Source organism: Suncus etruscus, chromosome 18 (assembly GCF_024139225.1).
Source record: "Suncus etruscus isolate mSunEtr1 chromosome 18, mSunEtr1.pri.cur, whole genome shotgun sequence".
NCBI lineage: Eukaryota > Metazoa > Chordata > Mammalia > Eulipotyphla > Soricidae > Suncus > Suncus etruscus.
The window spans coordinates 22,911,709-22,932,709 of NC_064865.1; the positions used below are offsets into that span (position 1 = coordinate 22,911,709).

General features: G+C 36.2%; 1 protein-coding gene across 1 annotated transcript; it reads left to right on the forward strand.

The window, feature by feature from the left end:
• The first annotated feature begins 2,073 nt into the window (after positions 1-2,073).
• Positions 2,074-2,530, forward strand: LOC125996504 (protein mago nashi homolog). The gene has a single exon (XM_049765448.1). It carries the CDS (start codon positions 2,084-2,086, stop codon positions 2,528-2,530), a length of 447 nt encoding a protein of 148 aa, XP_049621405.1. The 5' UTR covers positions 2,074-2,083.
• The last annotated feature ends 18,471 nt before the right edge of the window (positions 2,531-21,001 follow it).

A 21,001-nucleotide genomic window follows, 5' to 3' on the forward strand; every position in this document is an offset into this window, starting at 1 on the left:
AATTAAACAAAACACATGCATATTTTCTTTGTCCCTCAAGATCCCAAATTGTAGTACATTACAGCATTTCTTAGTAGTACACAAAGCAACCTAAAGCCACAAAAATGCAACTCCTTTAACATTAAAGGCTATAGTGTTGTTGACATAGTTGATCATAATACATTATTTCATTAAGGATGAGTCAAAGGAGCACAACAAAGATGGTGTTAGTGTGACAATTGTTTGCATAGGATGAGCAAAATATAGAGGACATAGAAAGCCTTGGCCTAAATAAGGAGACATTACCTCTGAGGTTTTCTGGTATAAGACCAACTCTAGGCTCTAGGCATACTAAGTTGTCCAACCCAAGTCATTGTCTGTAGTGCCAATACACTTTTATTTATCACACAGTTACAGTTGTTAGTGTGAGGTTTCTGTAGCTAAGGATCCTGGAATGTGTCTGTATCCTACATCAAAGTCAGGATGATGTGGAGCTTTCTTGAGTTCCACTCATAATTAGAGGGTGATACAGAAAGCTCAGTCCTGAAAGCAGATCATTGTTGTTATTAAGTCCTCTGGGTGTTAAAAGGAAGTCTCTGTTGAATAGGTCTATGCCAGAGCAGTGGTAGGGTCTTCCCTGGTAGAGGATTGCTTTCAGGTGATGTAGTACACAACCGTGGTTGTTTTGTAGATGGCATCCCTGGTTCAACGGTAAGTGAACAATGCCCATTCTTCTGAGGCCTGAGCCAGGTCTTTATGACAATGTTCAGGGTGTATAACTAGATTTGTGTGTTCCCAAAGAGATGGCTGATTTTATATTAACTTAATATTAATATTAATAAAATATTATTCAATATTTATTGGCTTTTTTAACTTGACCATTAGAGTGCATATTATTAGAAAATAATGTACATTTTCAGGATTAGTACAGTAGAAATTTTGTGATGCTTATTACCCACTGATGTCAATTTTATTTTTTTATATATATTTTATTTAAACACCTTGATTACAAACGTGATTGTATTTGGGTTTCAGTCATATAAAGAACACCACCCATCACCAGTGCAACGTTCCCATCACCAATGTCCCAAATCTCCCTCCTCCCCACCGGCCCTCACCTAGACAGGCTTTCAATTTCCCTCATACATCCTCATTATTAGGACAGTTCAAAATGTAGTTATTTCTTTAACTAAACTCATCACTCTTTGTGGTGAGCTTGCTGAGGTGAGCTGTAACTTCGAGCTCTTTTCTCTTTTGTGTCTGAAAATTATTATTGCAAGAATGTCTTCCATTTTTCTTAAAACCCATAGATGAGTGAGACCATTCTATGTTTTTCTCTGACTTATTTCACTCAGCATAATAGATTCCGAGTACATCCATGTATAGGAAAATTTCATGACTTCATCTCTCCTAACAGCTGCATAATATTCCATTGTGTATACGTACCAGTTTCTTTAGTTTCGACTGTTGAAGGGCATTTGGTTGTTTCCAGAGTCTTGCTATGGTAAAAAGTGCTGCAATGAATATAGGAGTAATGGAGGGGTTTTTGTATTGTATTTTTATGTTCCTAGGGTATATTCCTAGGAGTGCTATAGCTGGATCATATGGGAGCTCGATTTCCAGTTTTTTGAGGAATCTCCATTATTACTTTCCATAAAGGTTGAACTAGACGGCATTCCCACCAGCAGTGGATAAGAGTTCCTTTCTGTCCAACACTGATTATTCTCATTCTTTGTAATGTGTGCCATTCTCTGTGGTGTGAGGTGGTACCTCATAGTTGTTTTGATTTGCATCTCCTGGATGATTAGTACTGTGGAGCATTTTTTCATGTGCCTTTTGGCCATTTGTATTTCTTCTTTGTCAAAGTGTCTGTCCATTTTTTCTCCCCATTTTTTGATGGGATTAGATTTTTTTTCTTGTAAATTTCTGTCAGTGCCATGTATATTTTGGAAATTAGCCGCTTATCTGATGGGTATTGGGTGAATAGTTTCTCCCACTCAGTGGGGGGCTCTTGTATCCGGGGCGCTATTTCCTTTGAGATGCAGAAGTTTCTCAGCTTAATATATTCCCATCTGGCCTTCGGAGTGCTTTTCCCGGAGCCAAAATGTCTATGGCCAGTGATTTCTACCTGCGCTACTACGTGGGACACAAGGGCAAGTTTGGACACGAGTTTTTGGAGTTCGAGTTCCGGCCGGATGGAAAGCTTAGATATGCCAACAACAGCAATTATAAAAATGATGTCATGATCAGAAAAGAGGCTTATGTACACAAAAGTGTAATGGAAGAACTGAAAAGAATTATTGATGACAGTGAAATTACGAAAGAAGATGATGCTCTGTGGCCTCCCCCTGATAGGGTTGGTCGACAGGAGCTTGGAATTGTAATTGGGGATGAACATATTTCTTTTACCACATCAAAAATAGGTTCTCTTATTGATGTAAACCAGTCTAAGAATCCTGAAGGAATTCGAGTATTTTATTATTTGGTACAGGACCTGAAATGTTTAGTTTTTAGTCTTATTGGATTACATTTCAAGATCAAACCTATCTAAGCTGGATGATTTTGGAAGTTTTTATATTTAACTTAAGGATGAATAAGGAAGAATTTGTTACTTACAGTAGTGAGATTTCTGTGGAAGTAAAATAAACGTCTTTTTTGTATGCAAACTGCAAATGGGAAAATACATAAGTGGATTTTACAGTTATATTCATTTGGGTCCAGTGGGCTATTTTGTAAATAAGTTGGTTGTGTTAAACTTCTGTTTCAATAAAGCACATAAGTTTCTGTAAAAAATATATATATATAGATATAGATAGATATAGATATAGATATAGATATAGATATAGATATATTCCCATCTGTTAAACTCTACTTTCCCTTGCTTGGAGAGTGCAGTTTCCTCCTTGAATATGCCTGTAATCTCAATGTCCTGGAGTGTTTTGCCTATGTGTTGTTCAATATATCTTATGGTGTTGGGTCTGATATCGAGGTCTTTCATCCCTTTGGATTTTACCTTCGTACATGATGTTAGCTAGGAGTCTAAGTTCAATTTTTTGCAAGTGGCTAGCCAGTTCTACCAACACCACCTGTTGAAAAGGCTTTCTTTGCTCCATTTAGGATTTCTTGCTCCTTTATCAAAAATTAGGTGATTGTATGTCTGGGGAACATTCTCTGGATATTCAAACCTATTCCACTGATCTGAGGTCCTATCCTTATACCAATACCATGCTGTTTTGATAAATATTGCTTTGTAAGTTGGGGAACGTAATTCCTCCCATATTCTTTTTCCCAATGATTGCTTTAGCTATTCTAGGGTGCTTATTGTTCCAAACGAATTTCAAAAGTGCCTGATCCACCTCTTTGAAGAATGTCATGGGTATCTTTAGAGGGATCGCATTAAATCTGTATAGTGCCTTGGGGAGTATTGCCATTTTGATGATGTTAATCCTGCCAATCTACGAGCAGGGTATGTATTTCCATTTCCGCGTGACCTCTCTTATTTCTTAGAGCAGAGTTTTATAGTTTTTTTGTATAGGTCTATCACATTTTTAGTCAAGTTGATTCCAAGATATTTGAGTTTGTTTGGCACTATTGTGAATGGGGTTATTTTCTTAATGTACATTTCTTTCTTATTACTGTTGGTGTATAGTAAGGCCATTGATTTTTGTGTGTTAATTTTGTAGCCTGCCACCTTGCTATAAGAATCTATTGTTTCTAGAAGGATTTGTAGAGTTTTTAGGGTTTTCTAAGTAGAGTATCATGTCATCTGAAAACAGTGAGAGCTTGACTTCTTCCTTTCCTATCTGGATTCCCTTGATATCTTTTTCTTGCCTAATTGCTATAGCGAGTACTTCCAGTGTATGTTGAATAGGAGTGGTGAGAGAGGACAGCCTTGTCTTGTGCCAGAATTTAGAGGGAAGTCTTTTAGTTTTTCTCCATTGAGGATAATATTTGCCACTGGTGTGTGGTAGATGGCCTTAACTATATTGAGAAAGGTTCCTTCTATTCCCATCTTGCTGAGAGTTTTGAGCAAGAATGGGTGTTGGACCTTATCAAATGCTTTCTCTGCATCTATTGATATGACCATGTGATTTTTATTTTTCTTGTTGTTGATGTTGTGTATTACATTGATAGATTTACGGATGTTAAGTTATCCTTGCATTCCTGGGATGAAACCTACTTGATCATAGTGGATAATCTTCTTAATGAGGCACTGAATCCTATTTGCCAGGATTTTGTTGAGGATCTATGCATCTGCATTCATCAGCGATATTGGTCTGTAATTTTCTTTTTTCGTAGCATCTCTGTCTGTTTTAGGTATCAAGATGATGTTGGCTTCATAAAAGCTATTTGGAAGTGTTTCCGTTTGTTCAATTTCATGAAAGAGTCTTGCCTGGATTGGTAGTAGTTCCTCTTGGAAAGTTTGAAAGAATTCATTGGTGAATCCATCTGGGCCTGGGCTTTTGTTTTTGGGCAGACATTTGATTACCATTTTAATTTCATCAATAATGATGGGGGTGTTTTAGATATGCTACGTCCTCTTCCTTCCACCATGAAAGATTATAAGAGTCCAAGAATTTATCCATTTCTTCCAGGTTCTCAGTTTTAGTGGCGTAGAGTTTCTCAAATAGTTTCTGATTACCCTTTGAATCTCTACCATATCAGTAGTGATCTCTCCTTTTTCATTCTTAATATGAGTTATCAAGTTTCTCCTTCTCTTTCTTTGTTAGTTTTGCCAGTGGTCTATCAATCTTGTTTATTTTTTTCAAAGAACCAACTTCTGCTTTCGTTGATCTTTCAGATTGTTTTTTGGGTTTCCACTTCATTCATTTCTGCTCTCAGCTTTGTTATTTCCTTCTGTCTCCCTATTTTTGGGTCCTTCTGTTGAGCACTTTCTACTTCTATTAGCTGTGTTATTAAGCTACTCAGGTAAGCCCCTTCTTCCTTCCTGATATGTGCTTGCAAAGCTATAAATTTTCCTCTCAGTACTGCTTTTGCTGTGTCCCATAAGTTCTGATAGTTTGTGTCTTTATTGTCATTTGTTTCCAGGAACCTTTTGATTTCCTCCTTGATTTCATCTCGGACCCACTGGTTATTCAGTATGAGGCTGTATAACTTCCAGGTGTTAAAGTTTTTTTTCTGTGTTCCTTAGGAATCACAAATAATTTCAGTGCCTGTGGTCAGCTAAGGTAACCTGCAAAATTTCTATCCTCTTGATATTATGGAGTTATGTTTTATGTGCCAGCATGTAGTCTATCCTAGAGAATGTCTCATGTACATTGGAGAAGAATGTGTGGCCAGGTTTATATTTATATATATATATATATATATATACATACATACATACATATATATATGTATATATATGTATATATATATATACACACTAGGCCTCTTTCTTCCATTTCTCTCCTCAGATCTAGTTTATTCTTGTTGGGTTTCAGTCTGGTTGACCTATCCAGTGTTGACAAAGCCGTGATGAGGTCCCCAACAATTATTGTGCTATTATTGATATTATTTTTCAGATTTGTCAACAGTTGTATTAAATATTTTGCTGGCCCCTCATTCAGTGCATTTATGTTTAGGAGAGTTATTTCTTCCTGCTCTACATACCCCTTGATTAATATAAAATGTCCATCTTTGTCCCTTACAACCTTCCTTAGTATAATATTGCATGATCTGATATTAGTATGGCCACTCCAGCTTTTTTATGAGTGTTGTTTGCTTGGATAATTTTTCTCCAGTCTTTTATTTTGAGTCTATGTTTGTTCTGACTATTCAGGTGCATTTCTTGTAGGCAGCAGAAGGTTGGATTGAGTTTTTTGATCCATTTAGCCACTCTGTGTCTCTTAACTGGTGCATTTAGTCCATTGACGTTGAGAGAAAGAATTGTCCTCGGATTTAATGCCATCTTTATATCGAAATTTGGTGTGTCTTTTGGTTAGTCTTGTCTTAAATTAGGTCTTTCAGTTTTTCTCTTAAGACTGGTTTTGAGTCTGTAAAGTTTCTGAGCTGATTTTTGTCTGTGAAACCATGTATTCTTCCATCAAACCGGAAAGTGAGTTTTGCTGGGTACAGTATTCTAGGTGAAGCATTCATTTCATTCAGTCTTGTCACAATATCGCACCACTGCTTTCTGGCCTTGAGTGTTTCTGGTGACAGGTCTGCTGTAAATCTCAAGGATGCCCCTTGAATTAATTCCCATTTTTATCTTGCTGTTTTCTATCTATGTCTCTATCTATGGGATTCGTCATTGTGACAAAGATGTGTCTTGGGGTATTTTTCCTGGGGTCTCTTTTGGTTGGTACTCTTCGAGCATGCAGGAATTGATCACATATATTCTTTAGCTCTGGAAGTTTCTCTTTAATGATGTTGATTTTAATGATGTTGATTCTTCCTGGAAATTTTCTTCCTTGGTGTCTGGTACTCAATGATTCTTAAGTTGTTTCTGTTGAGCTTATCATAGACTTCTATTTTCATGTGTTCCCATTCTTTGACTATTTTTCCACTCTCTGTTCTTTTGCTTTAAGTTTTTTTTCCAATCTCTCCTGCTGTATGGAATTGTTAATTATCTCATCTTCCACAGCACCAAGTCTATTCTCAGCTTCTGATACCCTGTCTCAGAGCTTATCCATTTTGTCATTCACTTTGTTTACTGAGTTTATGAGGCCTGCTAGTTGACATGTTATTTCATTTTGGAGTTTTGTGATTTCTGTCTTCATATTTTCTTGGTTCTTATTAGTGTTCTGTTCAACTCGTTCCATGATTTCTTTGAGTTCTTTGAGCATCTTCCATCTTGCTTGTCTAAAATCCTTATCTGAGATGTTGATTAGTTGGTTGGTCATTATCTGGTCATCAGAATTGTCATCTTCATTCTCTATGTCTGATGCTGGCCTGTGTTGTTTCCCCTTTGTCACACTTATATTGTGGGTTTTTCTACATGTTGTGGTGGTATTCATTGGCTAAATGATATAAGCAGCCACACTCCTCTGGCTCCGCCCTTTCTGGATGGGTCAACTTGCCTCCAAGGGAGGAAAGTCCTCCATGGATGAAGCCTCACATAGGATCAAATCTTATACCTGAGCACGCAGCGGAGGAGACAGTCCGGAGAGAAATACTGGGCTTCAGTGTTCCAGCACAGTTCTTAGTGTGATTTTTCCTTCTTGTTGCAATAGTGTTCTTTCCTTAGAAAGAGTGCATGACCTCGTAGTGAAGCTGAATGGTTGTTCTCTCCTGGAGCCTCTTTTTGGCCCACTCCAAGAAGTTCACGTGACAGGACAGTAGACAGACACACACAGGCAGCACTCACAATTTTTCACAGTCTGGCCCCACTGGGCAGGCGTAGTTTCTTAGATTTTTCCAGCCTGACGTCACAAAAAGGGGACCTGGTTTCTGCAAGATACTGCTTACAACCGGTTTTCATGTTATGGAGCAGTTCCTTGGCATTCTGGAAGAGCGAGTTTTCTGGAGCCTCTTTTCGTGCCACTCCCAAGAGGTTCAAGCAACAAGACAATAGACAGACACACACAGGCAGCACTCACAATTTTTCATAGTCGGGCCCCACTGGGCAGGTGTAGTTTTGTAGATTTTCCCAGCCTGATGTCACAAACAGGGGACCTGACTTCTGCAATTACTGCTTATCAGAAACTTCATTCTTGATGCACACATAGAAGGAGGTCAAGGCTGCTCTGCGCAGTGGATGGTCGCAGGTGCCTGGGTTCCCCCTGCTGACTCTCAGCTTCTTGGCTGCACAGAGCTGAATCCAAGATGTAGGCGGCAGTCTAGGAATGGGCCAGACCATGGGGACCCCTGACATGGCAATTTGGTGTAGCCACCCGATCTGGGCCCGTGCCCATTGAGCTCCAGCTCTGCCCGCAGCTGCTGGACCAGAGGTGGCCAACCCTGTCTGGGCTCGGCGGGGCTGGGCTGGAGCAGCAGCCCCCGCACTCCCCACTCACTTCAACCCTGCGAGCTGGAGAGAAGGAAGGGATTTTTGTATTGTATTTTTGTGTTCCTAGGGTATAGGCCATCTACCACAAGCCAGAGGCAAATATTGTCCTCAATGTAGAAAAACTGAAAGCCTTTTCTCCAAATTCTGGCACCAGATAAGGCTGTCCTCTCTCACCACTCCTATTCAATATAGCACTGAAAGTACTTGATTAGCGATTAGGCAAGAAAAAGATATCAAGGGAATTCAGATAGGAAAGGAAGAAGTCAATCTCTCACTGTTTGCAGTTGACATGATACTCTACTTATAAAACCCTAAAAACTCTACAAAAAGCTTCTATAAACAATAGACTCATATAGCAAGGTGGCACGCTACAAAATTAACACACAAAAATAAATGGCCTTTCTATGCACCAATAGTAATAAGGAAGAAATTGACATTAATAAAACAACCCCATTCACAATAGTGCCAAACAAACTCAAATATCTTGGAATCAACTTGACTAAAAATGTGAAAGACCTATACAAAAAAACTATAAAACTCTACTCCAAGAAATAAGAGAGGTCACGTGGAAATGGAAACACATACCCTGCTCATGGATTGGCAGGATTAACATCATCAAAATGGCAATACTCCCAAGGCATTATACAGATTTAATGCGATCCCTCTAAAGATACCCATGACTTCTTCAAAGAGGTGGATCAGGCACTTTTGAAATTTGTTTGGAACAATAAACACCCTAGAATAGCTAAAGCAATCATTGGGAAAAAGAATATGGGAGGAATTACATTCCCCAACTTTAAACTGTACTACAAAGCAATAGTTATTAAAACAGCATGGTATTGGTATAAGGATAGGACCTCAGATCAGTGGAATAGGCTTGAATACTCAGAGAATGTTCCCCAGACATACAATCACCTAATTTTTGATAAAGGAGCAAGAAATCCTAAATGGAGCAAAGAAAGCCTCTTCAACAAGTGGTGTTGGCACAACTGGCTAGCCACTTGCAAAAAAATTGAACTTAGACCCCCAGCTAACATCATGTATGAAGGTTAAATCAAAATGGATGAAAGACCTTGATATCAGACCCTAAACCATAAGATATATAGAACAACACGTAGGTAAAAACACTCCAGGACATTGAGAGTAAAGTCATCTTCAAGGAGGAATTTGCACTCTCCAAGCAAGTGAAAGCAGAAATTAACAGATGGGAATATATTAAGCTGAGAAGCTTCTGCACCTCAAAGGAAATAGTGCCCAGGATACAAAAGCCCCCCTTTGAGTGGGAAAACTATTCACCCAATACCCATCAGATAAGGGGTGAATCTGCAAAATATACAAGGCACTGACAGAAATTTATAGGAAAAAAATCTAATCCCATCAAAAAATGGGGAGAAGTAATGGACAGATACTTTGACAAAGAAATACATATGGCCAAAAGACACATGAAAAAAATGTTTCACATCACTAATCATCAGGGACATGAAAATCAAAATAACTATGAAGTACTACCTCACACCCCAGAGATTGACACACATCACAAAGAATGAGAACAAGCAGTATTGACGGGGATGTGGAGAGAAAGGAACTCTTATCCACTGCTGGTGGGAATGTCGTCTAATTCAACCTTTATGGAAAGCAATATGGAGATTCCTCCAAAAAATCTAGTTATTCTTTTAAAACATTTTTAGCTTTTAGTTTCCTTGATATTTTCGATTTTCTCATATTATTTCCATTGTTTCTGTTTTATTGATTTCTGCTCTAGGTTTTATTATTTCCTTCCTTCTGTTTCTTTGGGCTCCCCTTGCTGATACTTTCATGGCCACATAAACTGTGCTCCTAGGTAATTTCTTGCTTTCTAATGAATACTTACATTGCTATAAGATTCAATTTTAATATTGTTTTGCTATGTCCCACATATTCAAGTAAATCATGTCTTCATATTTGTTTGCTAGAGAAATAATTTTATTTCCTCTTTGACTCACTATTCAGTAGCTAGTTGTTCAATTTTCAGATACTTGAGTTATGTTCTGCTCTTTTATTTGTGATTAAATTCCATAATTATAGACTTGCTGGAAAACTACAGGAGTTCACCAAAGCCTGTGTGAACCCCAATAACTGTCCACCTTTAAATCATGGGATTTTATGGCCATTGCTGATTCCTTTTGCCAGCAGACTCACGTTGCATGCGCGTACACACACACGCGCAGTCTCCTTTGAAAGCTTGACATTTGGATACGTAATGAACATTGGTTGAGTGCATCTCATGACTTAGCCAGAGATCTCAACCCCATTACTGCTTCTTTGTGGAGATTTCAAGTTCCATCCCATCATCACAATTTCTCTTCACCCTAGTGTCCTGCTACTTCCTATTCTACCATCTCTGTTATCTGCATCCTTGGAATGTAGGCCCTTGGATTATGAAATATTGTGCATATGGATGGGCATAAGCCAGGTGGAAAGCATTCTTGCATGCTGAATCATTTCTAGAGTTCATATTACCATATGCCTGAGTGATTGCTTTCTGCTTCATACCTCACTGACCACACAAAGCTTCTACAGTGAAACAGCTGGCTCAAGTATGACCCTAATTTTCTTTGGAACATTGTGCTAATAGTAAATTAGTCTTACCTCCACCCACTTCTACCAAAAATTGGTGCGTGAATGTTAAATTTTAATAAAGTCCATTACCTTTCATATTTTTCTTTTGCCAATTTACAGATGAGTGAGATATCTGAATATCTAATCTAACATGCCCTTCACTTCCATCGATTTTGCAGCAAACTGCATAATTTCATCTTTTGTTTTAGTACATCTCACATATCTTTAAATACTCAATTTTATAAGTAAGCACAAACTGAAAACAGTAAAACTTAGATTCAGAAGTCTATTAAAATTGCATTACTTTGATGTAGTCATTATATTTTATTTAGTAAAAAATTTATAATAACATCAAAATAATGGTATAAAATACTCTACAAAAAAGTGAAATTTTAAATAAAAGTAGTTAAATTTTTTAATTTAGTATATAGTCATGTCTCACTTGAAAATAAGATAAGTACTTGATAAAAAGTATAAAAGTCATGAATCTATCAATAAAATACAACCATAGAATTTTCATTATTTACTTATTTATGCACTGATTGCAAAACTATTAGGCATGGCAAAAACTGCTACGTTACTATTTGTATAATATTGTTTAGTGGGTGGTTATATATATATTTTATGATAGTTATGATAGTTTATATTTCAATGGTTTGGATACCAAAATAAAATCTCTAGTATATGCTTTACTATTTATTAAGCATCACTGCTCTAAAAGGCATATATTCTATTCCTACAACCCTGATTTTTGTTTGGCTTTTTTTTTTTTTACCTCTTGGGGTCACATTAGCAATTCTTAGGAGTTACTCCCAAATCTGTACTGCTTAGGCAACTACATGGAATGCTAACATGAAACTTGCTGTACTGTCTCTCTTGACTCCATACTCTAATTTATTCTATCATTTTCTTGCATCTGTTATTCTGTTCTAGTGGACTACTTATCTCATGCATTTTCTAAAAAATGCACTGCTTTAAAATAAATGTCAATAGCTATGAACTATCAATATTGATCTTTATTCTAAAGCAATGCATCTTAGAGATCAGTAAATTCTTATATTTGATTATTACATTTTTGGTAATGTATTGCTGATTTTTGATTATTTACCCTTATAAGATATATTTTAGATCAGCTTTCTCAGGTTTTATTAAGAGATTCTGCTCAGGTTTTAATTGAGATGTTTTTGATTATCCAGAGTAATGTATTATGAAATGGGAACTTTGCACTAGACTTCTGAGAAAACAACATCTCTATCTTATAAGACAATTTAATGATTTTAAACAACATTTTAGCATTTTAATTATGAGTTTATACTCCTAATTAGATTGTTAGGGACTCTGTATTCTTGTTAATTATGTCATATTAAATTGTGCTTTTTTGTTTGTTTGTTTTTCGGGCCACACCCATTTGATGATCAGGGGTTACCCCTGGCTAAGCTCTCAGAAATTACCCCTGGCTTGGGGGGGACCACATGGGACACCGGGGGATTGAACTGCAGTCCTTCCTTGGCTAGCACTTGCAAGGCAGACACCTTATCTCTAGCACCACCTCACCAGCCCCAAATTGTGCTTTTATTTTGTATTTTAGCCTACACACTTAATAAATTCTTTTTAAAATTCTAATGAAAATTTTGTAGATACTGCCCCTGCTGTGAGAATAGCTACTTAGAGAAACTGAGGGGACCTGTCAGTTTTGCATGTTTCTCTTCTCTTCTGTCTCCTGAAAATCTTCTGAGAAGGTCAAGAAAGGCCCAGCAAGGACTGTCTCCTAAAGGTGCCCAGACAGAAAGGCCAAGAAAGGCTGAGTAAAAAAAATGGCTACCATGGGCACCCTGGATGCAAGGTAGCTGCAGTAAGCCCCCATTTAATCTCTAAGGATATGGTCTCCTAATTACTGCTAGAAGAATCCCTGAGTGCAAAGCCAAGAGAAAGACCTGGGACTTCCAAGTGTGAGCCAAAGACCTGAACAAAAAATAACAAGCATAGAAAATTATAATTTAGTCATTTCACCTCTACACATATGCCCAAAAGAATTTAAAGGAGAGATTTAAACAGATATGTGTAAGCCACATACATAACAGTTTTAGTCAAAAAATCATGTGGTGGTAACAATTTAAATGTCCATCAATGAAGACATCATTCTTAAAATGCAATTTATCTATGCAATTGAATTCATTCAGTCTAAAAAAAAAAGGAAAGAAAATTCAGGTGTATGTCACTGTATGAATGAACCTACACAACATACTAAAGTAAAAATAAGATAGATATTAAAGGACAAAAATTACGTATTTCTACTTTTAAATAAAACTGAACTCTTCAAACAGGGTCTCATTCATCATATCAAATAGGGTCTCATATCATCTCACCAAATTCAGACTTAATTGTCATTAATTTTGGACCTCCCAGAAATGACGTCCCAAACTAGCCTGTTAGGAATCACCCACTTGGGTATGCTGCATGATAGTCCTCTGCCATTACTAAATGAGGATGACATTCCAACCTGAACTCACTTTTGTACCTCCTCCTGGCTAGGAAAATATTTTATTTTGTACTACTACCCAGGCTGGAGTGCTTGTCTGGCTAATAAAATAGATGCAACCCAATTCAACTAGCATATTTCCTAAAATTAATTATTTTATTGTATTTTTCTGATTCATACACATATAACAAACAACCCTTTGAATGAAGTTATTTACTCAAAAAAGCAACTTAATCAAATATTTAACCTAGTTAGTAACAAAGTTGACACAGAGTGTAACTTTAATCATAGGTTTAAAGACTGTTTTTCCAAATCATGGATACATTAACTTTTTTTTCTAAATGACTCATTTACTCAAAAAAAAGCATTATAATTTTCAGTATGCTCCAGTTTTTCTTTTGACAACATTTAGAATCTTTTTCTAAGGATAATAATTATTTTCAAAATAAGAGTGATAGAAAGCAGTGAGGGATGGAACTGGAATGAGACTAATTAAAAAGTCTTTACTCAGTGAATTTGGAGTTCAAGTTTGGAAAGATGAAAAAGTTTCAGGCAACGATGGTGGTATATATTGCTTACTCGGACACATGAAAAAAGTTTTGAATAGTCAGTTTTATCATTTTCACTACAATCAAAATAACAAGCATTCTAACCAGTTGAAGGTTTTCTTATGTCAGATAAGCAAATCTCTGTAGTTTCTCTTTGAATTGAGCCTACATTCTAGATTTCTGGGCAATGGTTGATCCAAGAACCAACAATTTCTGAATGGGTCCAAAAAATAAAGTTGCATATTTGCTGTTGGTTTAACCTTTCTAACCTTCTCTAATTGTAAGGCTGGGAAAATCTACTCCTGCCCAGTGGGGCCCGACTGTGAGAAACTGGAAGTGCTGCCTGTGTGTTTGTCTCCTGAACCTCTTGGGAGTGGGCCAAAAAGGGCCCAGAAAATTTGCTCTCCCAGAGTCTCATTCAAGGGGACAAACCTTTTCTAATTGTACAAGTGAACTTGATAATTGTGTACTTTACCAATTAAACTCAAATTTTACATTTGTGCCAGCAATATCTGAACAATTTAATTCTCCATAAACTTGCCTGTTCAGAAGTTTGTTTTTCCATTTGTTTTCCACCATATAGAAAATCTAGTATCTATAATTACATAAATAAAAATGGTGAAAAAACAAAGTATACATTTAGTTTTGTAATGGCAAATTGCATAGAAAGATTTATTTATGTCACTTTTAGCTAACTTTTACTGAGTATTAATTATTCTTTGGCAGACTAAAATAAATGAAAACTTGAATTTATACTAAAATTTTATTAATTTGTGAATGATTTTTGTAAATTTATTTCTGTAGTTTTTTTTCCCAAAAATATAATAGCCTTAGTATATTTTATGTGCAATATTTTATTAAAAATGTTAGGGGCCGGCGAGGTGGCACTAGAGGTACAGTGTCTGCCTTGCAAGTGCTAGCCTAGGAAGGAACACGGATCGATCCCCCAGCGTCCCATATGGTCCCCCCAAGCCAGGGACAATTTCTGAGCCCTTAGCCAGGAGTAACCCCTAAGCATCAAATGGATGTGGCCCAAAAAAAACAAAACAAAACAAAACAAAATGTTATACTCTTATTAAAGTTTTATACAATAACTCTTATTAACTATAAAACATTAGGACTTGGAAATTTTTCCTTATTTTATGAATTCTTTAATGGTTACAGTACAATACTTAAAAACTAGGATGATCTTTTAATCATAATTAATTTAATAATTTAATCATAAAATTCTAGGTTATTTGTTTTTTTGTTCTTTGAGCCACAACGGGCAGCACTCAGGAGTTATTCTAGCTCAGCACTTCAAAACTACTCCTGGCTGACGTGGGGGACTATATGGGATACCAAGGATCCTGTGTAGCTGTGTGCAAGGCAAATGCACAAATCTCAGTGCCATTGCTCTGGCCTATGTTTATTAATAAATTATATTCAAAACATAAAGGTATATACAGAAAAAATAAGATAATAATAAATAGATAAAAATAATGGCATACTTTATTGTGGCATTTGAATATATGCTTTTATAAATAGACTTATTGTCAAAATAGCTATAAATAATATCATAGTTTAAATTTTAATGCATAAAATGTCTTATGACAAAAAGTATTTACTTTTTCTTTAAAATATGATTGCAAATTTACACAACCAAGTTAGAAGTATAAACAAAATTATTTTTATTAAATTGTCTTTCCAGTTCATAATAATATAGTAAATTGCTAGTCTATTAGATCATTTTGTTGTAGTGTACAATTCACCACTGTAATTTTTTTATTTAAACAACTTGATTACATACATGATTGTGTTTGGGTTTCAGTCATGTAAAGAACAACCCCCATCACCAGTGCAACATTCCCATCACCAATGTCCCAAGTTTCCCTCCTCCCCACCCAACCCCCGCCTGTACTCTAAACAGGCTCTCCATTTCCCTCATACATTCTCATTATTAGGACAGTTCAAAATGTAGTTATTTCTCTAACTAAACTCATCACTCTTTGTGATGAGCTTCCTGAGGTGAGCTGGAACTTCCAGCTCTGTTCTCTTTTGTGTCTGAAAATTATTATTACAAGAATGTCTTTCATTTTTCTTAAAACCCATAGATGAGTGAGACCATTCAGCGTTTTTCTCTCTCTCTCTGACTTATTTCACTCAGCATAATAGATTCCGTGTACATCCATGTATAGGAAAATTTCATAACTTCATCTCTCCTGACAGCTGCATAATATTCCATTGTGTATATGTACCACAGTTTCTTTAGCCATTCATCTGTTGAAGGGCATCTGGGTTGTTTCCATAGTCTTGCTATGGTAAATAGTGCTGCAATGAATATAGGTGTAATGAAGGGGTTTTTGTATTGTATTTTTATGTTCCTAGGGTATATTCCTAGGAGTGGTATAGCTGGATCATATGGGAGCTCGATTTTCAGTTTTTGGAGGAATCTCCATATTGCTTTCCATAAAGGTTGAACTAGACGGCATTCCCACCAGCAGTGGATAAGGGTTCCTTTCTCTCCACATCCCCGCCAACACTGTTTATTTTCATTCTTTGTGATGTGTGCCATTCTCTGGGGTGTGAGGTGGTATCTCATTGTTGTTTTGATTTGCATCTCCCTGATGATTAGTGATGTGGAGCACTTTTTCATGTGTCTTTTGGCCATTTGTATTTCTTCTTTGTCAAAGTGTCTGTTCATTTCTTCTCCCCATTTTTTGATGGGATTAGATTTTTTTTTCTTGTAAAGTTCTGTCAGTGCCTTGCATATTTTGGAGATTAGCCCCTTACCTGATGGGTATTGGGTGAATAGTTTCTCCCACTCAGTGGGTGGCTCTTGTATCCTGGGCACTATTTCCTTTGAGGTGCAGAAGCTTCTCAGTTTAATATATTCCCATCTCCATTGTAATTTACCAGTTCTACTTTTTTTCCTCTAGAGAATGTTCATCTCTTCAGCTTAATAGGTTTCACTTTAAGGCAAATTGAACTTCTAATCAAATTTCCATCTTTTTAAACAACTTCCACTCAACCAACTCTATTTTACATCCTTTCACATTTTTCTCTTTTTGCATTTCATATTTGAAGTAAATTATATATATATAATAAAGTTAATAATTATGTAAGAATATTGTTTTCTCATGTATATAAAAGCCAAATACAAAAATACTTGAATAAATATACATTGTCCAACAATCTTCCACCTAAATACCTAATTTATATACTATATCTTGATGATTTAAATTAGCTTTGTATGATTTTGTTATAGGCAATTTTAGTTATTTTAGAATGAAAGAATGTTATACATTCTGAAATGAATGAATGTTATATAATGTTATATAATGTATGTTATATAATATAAATAATGTTATACATACATTTATTTGTAATGTTATACATCATGAATAAAAAGGAAAAACTAATTTTCAATTTTCATTGGAGAATATTACCAAAAAGTTAGACAGAAAAAAATACCTGTGTTTTAAGTTTACCTTATATTTTTTTGATTTCATATTCTAAAGAGGTTGGTGATCTGAATATATTACATGTAAGTAACTACATATAAGTACACTATATATAAAAAATTGGGGCCAGAGCAATAGCACAGTGGAAGGGCATTTGCTTTGTATATGATTGACCAGACACAGGCCCAGTATTCCTTATGGTCTCCAGAGCCTGTCAGGAGCAATTTCTGAGTGCAGAGCCAGGAGTTATCCCTGAGAACTGCCAACTGTGTCTTTAAAACCCCAAAACAAAACAACAAATATGTTAAATTTCACAAAAATATTACAAATATTAAAATGGTGTATTATAACCTATGTACTTAAAACACCAAGTTAACATAAAAAGTATTTTGAATGGAAAACATACAAAAATAAATCAAAATATAAAATATATTAAATAATATACCTACCACATCTTTGGTACAAAGGTAAAATTTTGATAACAATATAAAGGATAAATTTTAAAATTAAAAAATTTGGGGCAAGAGTGACAGTATGGAGGTAGAACATTTGCCCTGCATGCTGAAGGATGGTGGTTCAAATTCCAACACTTCATATGGTCCCCCGAGCCTGGCAGGAGCAATTTCTAAGCATTGAGCCAGGAGGAACCCCTGAGCGATGCGGGGTGTGATCCAAAAACCCCCCAAAAATTAAAATTGAATAATTTCTCATGACATAATAATAATAAGCTCCAAAAATTGCATGTATATAAATGTAAGATAAATGTATATTCAATAAAACAAAAGATTATTACTATCTTTCATATTAACAATAACCCTACATGGAGTAAAGGGCACCATGAGAAAATTCAAAAGGCAAAGAAAAACTGGGAGAAAGGTTTGTGACAAGGAAGAAAGAAAAATAATCTCAGTGCTCAAACCTGTTGTTAAGTACTATATTCCATAAAAAAACTAATTATGACAATGTAGAACAAGGGAAAAATTAAATATTCATCATGAATCTTGAATATCTTCTCGTGCTAAAGGTAAGAAAAGTCCAAAACTGATTAGAACAAATCAAGATGCTTTAGGAGCCATTTTAATGTATGAAAAGTGAATGAGTCAATATTCATATACTTAGAACATCTCTAGAGATTTACATATATACATATTCCTGTAAAGAACAACTACATAGATATTAACTATATAATTAAATGCTTTTAACAGTAAATAAAAATTAAAGGTTTTTAATCTTTAGTTTTAATATTCAACAGAGTTAAGAAGAGACATTTTTCTCATTGCCTTATTTTTTCTTATTGTAAAAGACTTCCATATGTCATAGCAAAGTGTAATAGCTGTTGTCTTCAGGGCCATCTACTTTTTGACACAGAAAATGTTCTAATGGAGTTTAAACTGCCATCATAGTATAACAACAATATCTATAACTCTATTTTTACAATAAGATGTTTTTTACATTATGAAATAAGGTAAGTGTTTTATATGATATACTGAGAGCAATTTCAATATCAATTAATGTTTAAATTTGCATGTTATTGAAATTGCAAAGTAACATTTTATATCATAATTTTTTCATCCTTATGTTAAATATTAATGATTTTATGATTAATGATTAAATAGTAGTTTAAAAATATTTTAATTTAAGTTCTGTTTTGTGGACCTATTAAGGCAGTATTTAGGAGGATGCAAAGCTATTCCCATGTAATCAGCGAACCGTGCCCAAGAATTCAGTTCATGAGCCCAACATAATCTAGTTCCACTTCAGTTGTGACTCAAGACTGGTTCCACAGAGCTGGAGTACATTCAGAAGGATGCAGCAAGCATGCAAGGATGGAACTTGGGTTCCTCAGCACACAAGGCATGTGCCCCACTCCAAAATCTTTGATATATTCCTTATATAATTTTAGAATTTTATATCTTATTACAATTTTTTCTACATTTATGACATATACTATTGTGTTTGAATGAAATGTAGTTCATTCATACCATATGCTTTGTGCTTTTTTTTTTTTGCTTAGTGTTGATTTGCCTATTTTATTTATTTATTTATTTATTTGGTTTTGGGGCCACACCTGGTGATGCTCAAGGATTACTCCTGGCTATAAACTTAGAAACCGCTCCTGGCTTGGGGGATCACAGTCCTTCCTAGGCTAGTGCAGGCAAGGCAGATACCTTACCACTTGCACCACCGCTCAGGCTCCTTTGCCTATTTTAGAATATTTAAAAAAGTTAATAGTTATATGGAAATAATTTTTCACCTAATATGAATAATATTTATGCCTTAGATACTTTGTCCTCATGAGAACATGAAAGCTCTTTTTTGATGTTATGGCAGCTTGTGGGTTATACTGAGAAAAGCTCTACCATACACTCACTCCTGTTGATAGTAGGTTGGGTACTTCAAAGTTCCTTTTCAGTATGCACATATAAGCTGTATTTCAGTGTGATTGTTCTACATGCACATTGGTAGAATGTTAACTAAATATAAAATATAAAGTCCTGTGTGGTGAAGCCTTTCTGGGCCTGTAGTCCCTTTGACCAGTGGGTCTTTAGGTTTCAGAGTAAAGGCAGAGAAATGATCCACCGTCAGTTTGCTAAAGATTCAGGAGATATCCAGCTTTATTTCATGGCCCTATCTGCATGTGCATTTCTCCACATGGCTTCCCAGCTAAATTTTCTTACAGCCTCATTAGCTGCCTTCCAAACACCCTTCCTGCATCTTCTCTTTCTCCTTCCACCAGGCAACCCCTTAATTGCTAACTGCAGACCTTTCCCAGCTGTGGGTGGATCTGACTATCCAGGTATTAGCATATGGAATTGGGGGAGAGGTAACTGTAGAGTACTTACCTTGACTATTTAATTCACATGTTTTCAAGCTCTCCTTAGCACCACTGGAAGCAAGGCTTCAAGTACTCCTGAACTGGGAGTACCCCTGAACATCTTTATATTGATATTCTTTGCAAGGCCTTTGTTCCAAGTAGAGGTAGAATCTACTCTTCCAAAGATCTGTTAAGGGAAAATATATGAAAATAGATATTGGATGGTTATAATAACTCAGATAGGTGATCAACCTTTCTCCACCCTCACCTTCATCAGAAATAAATGCTTGATACGCCTTTCTCTACCCCACTGTCTTGATTCCCTTGATCTGAAATTTCACCTTAAGACATCAACAGCCTGCTGCCCTGGTGTGACAATTAGCCAATGCCCCTCCTAAATTCCTAATAGGAACTTGACATAATTGGGTAAAATAATGGTTTCAACTTGAGATATCAAAGGTCTGCTGTCCTGGTAACCATCAGCCAATGCCCCTCCTAAAAGGAACTTGACATATTTGGGCAAAAGAATGAACCTCTGCTCTCCCCTCCTAAGGTTCTCCCATTATTTGAAAAAGGACAAGCTCACCATCTGATTGGACATTGTATTCGAACTGGACTAGGGATTGGTGCATTCTACAAGCCCTACTTTCCATATCAACCTTCCTCCTAAGGTTCCTTAAACCTAGATAAAAAAACACCCCCTTAGTTGGCCCCAGGGCTTCTGGTTTCAGTCACATTGCAGGTTCTGCCATCCCAGCTATCTTGACAATAAACCTAATTTTGCTGATTGCATTCTCTGAAGATTCATGATCTTTATTTGAAGTGGTGGGCTTTTTCAGACCCTTAACAGGATCTTACAATACATCCTCTCAAGATTGTACATGGGGCTGGTAATCTGAATCTCAACAGTTTTCAGGGCTCCTTTGTGCCAAAGGCCTATATGCTTTGGGGCTGGTTTAGCTTTCAGATACTGTTTTTGTTTGTTTGTTTGTTTGTTTGTTTGTTTTGGGTCACACCCAGAAGCTCTCAGGGGTTAGTACTGGCTCTGTGCTCAGAAATTGCTCCTGGGAGGCTTGGGGGACCATATGGGATGTTGGGATTATAATCACTGTCCTGCATGCAAGGCAAATGCCTTACCTCCATGCTATCTGTCCGGCCCCAGATATTGTTTTTCTAACATACATTTCC

Coding starts and splice junctions, on each gene's coding strand:
- LOC125996504 (XM_049765448.1), top strand. CDS start 2,084: ATGTCTATGGCCAGTGATTTCTACCTGCGCTACTACGTGGGACACAAG.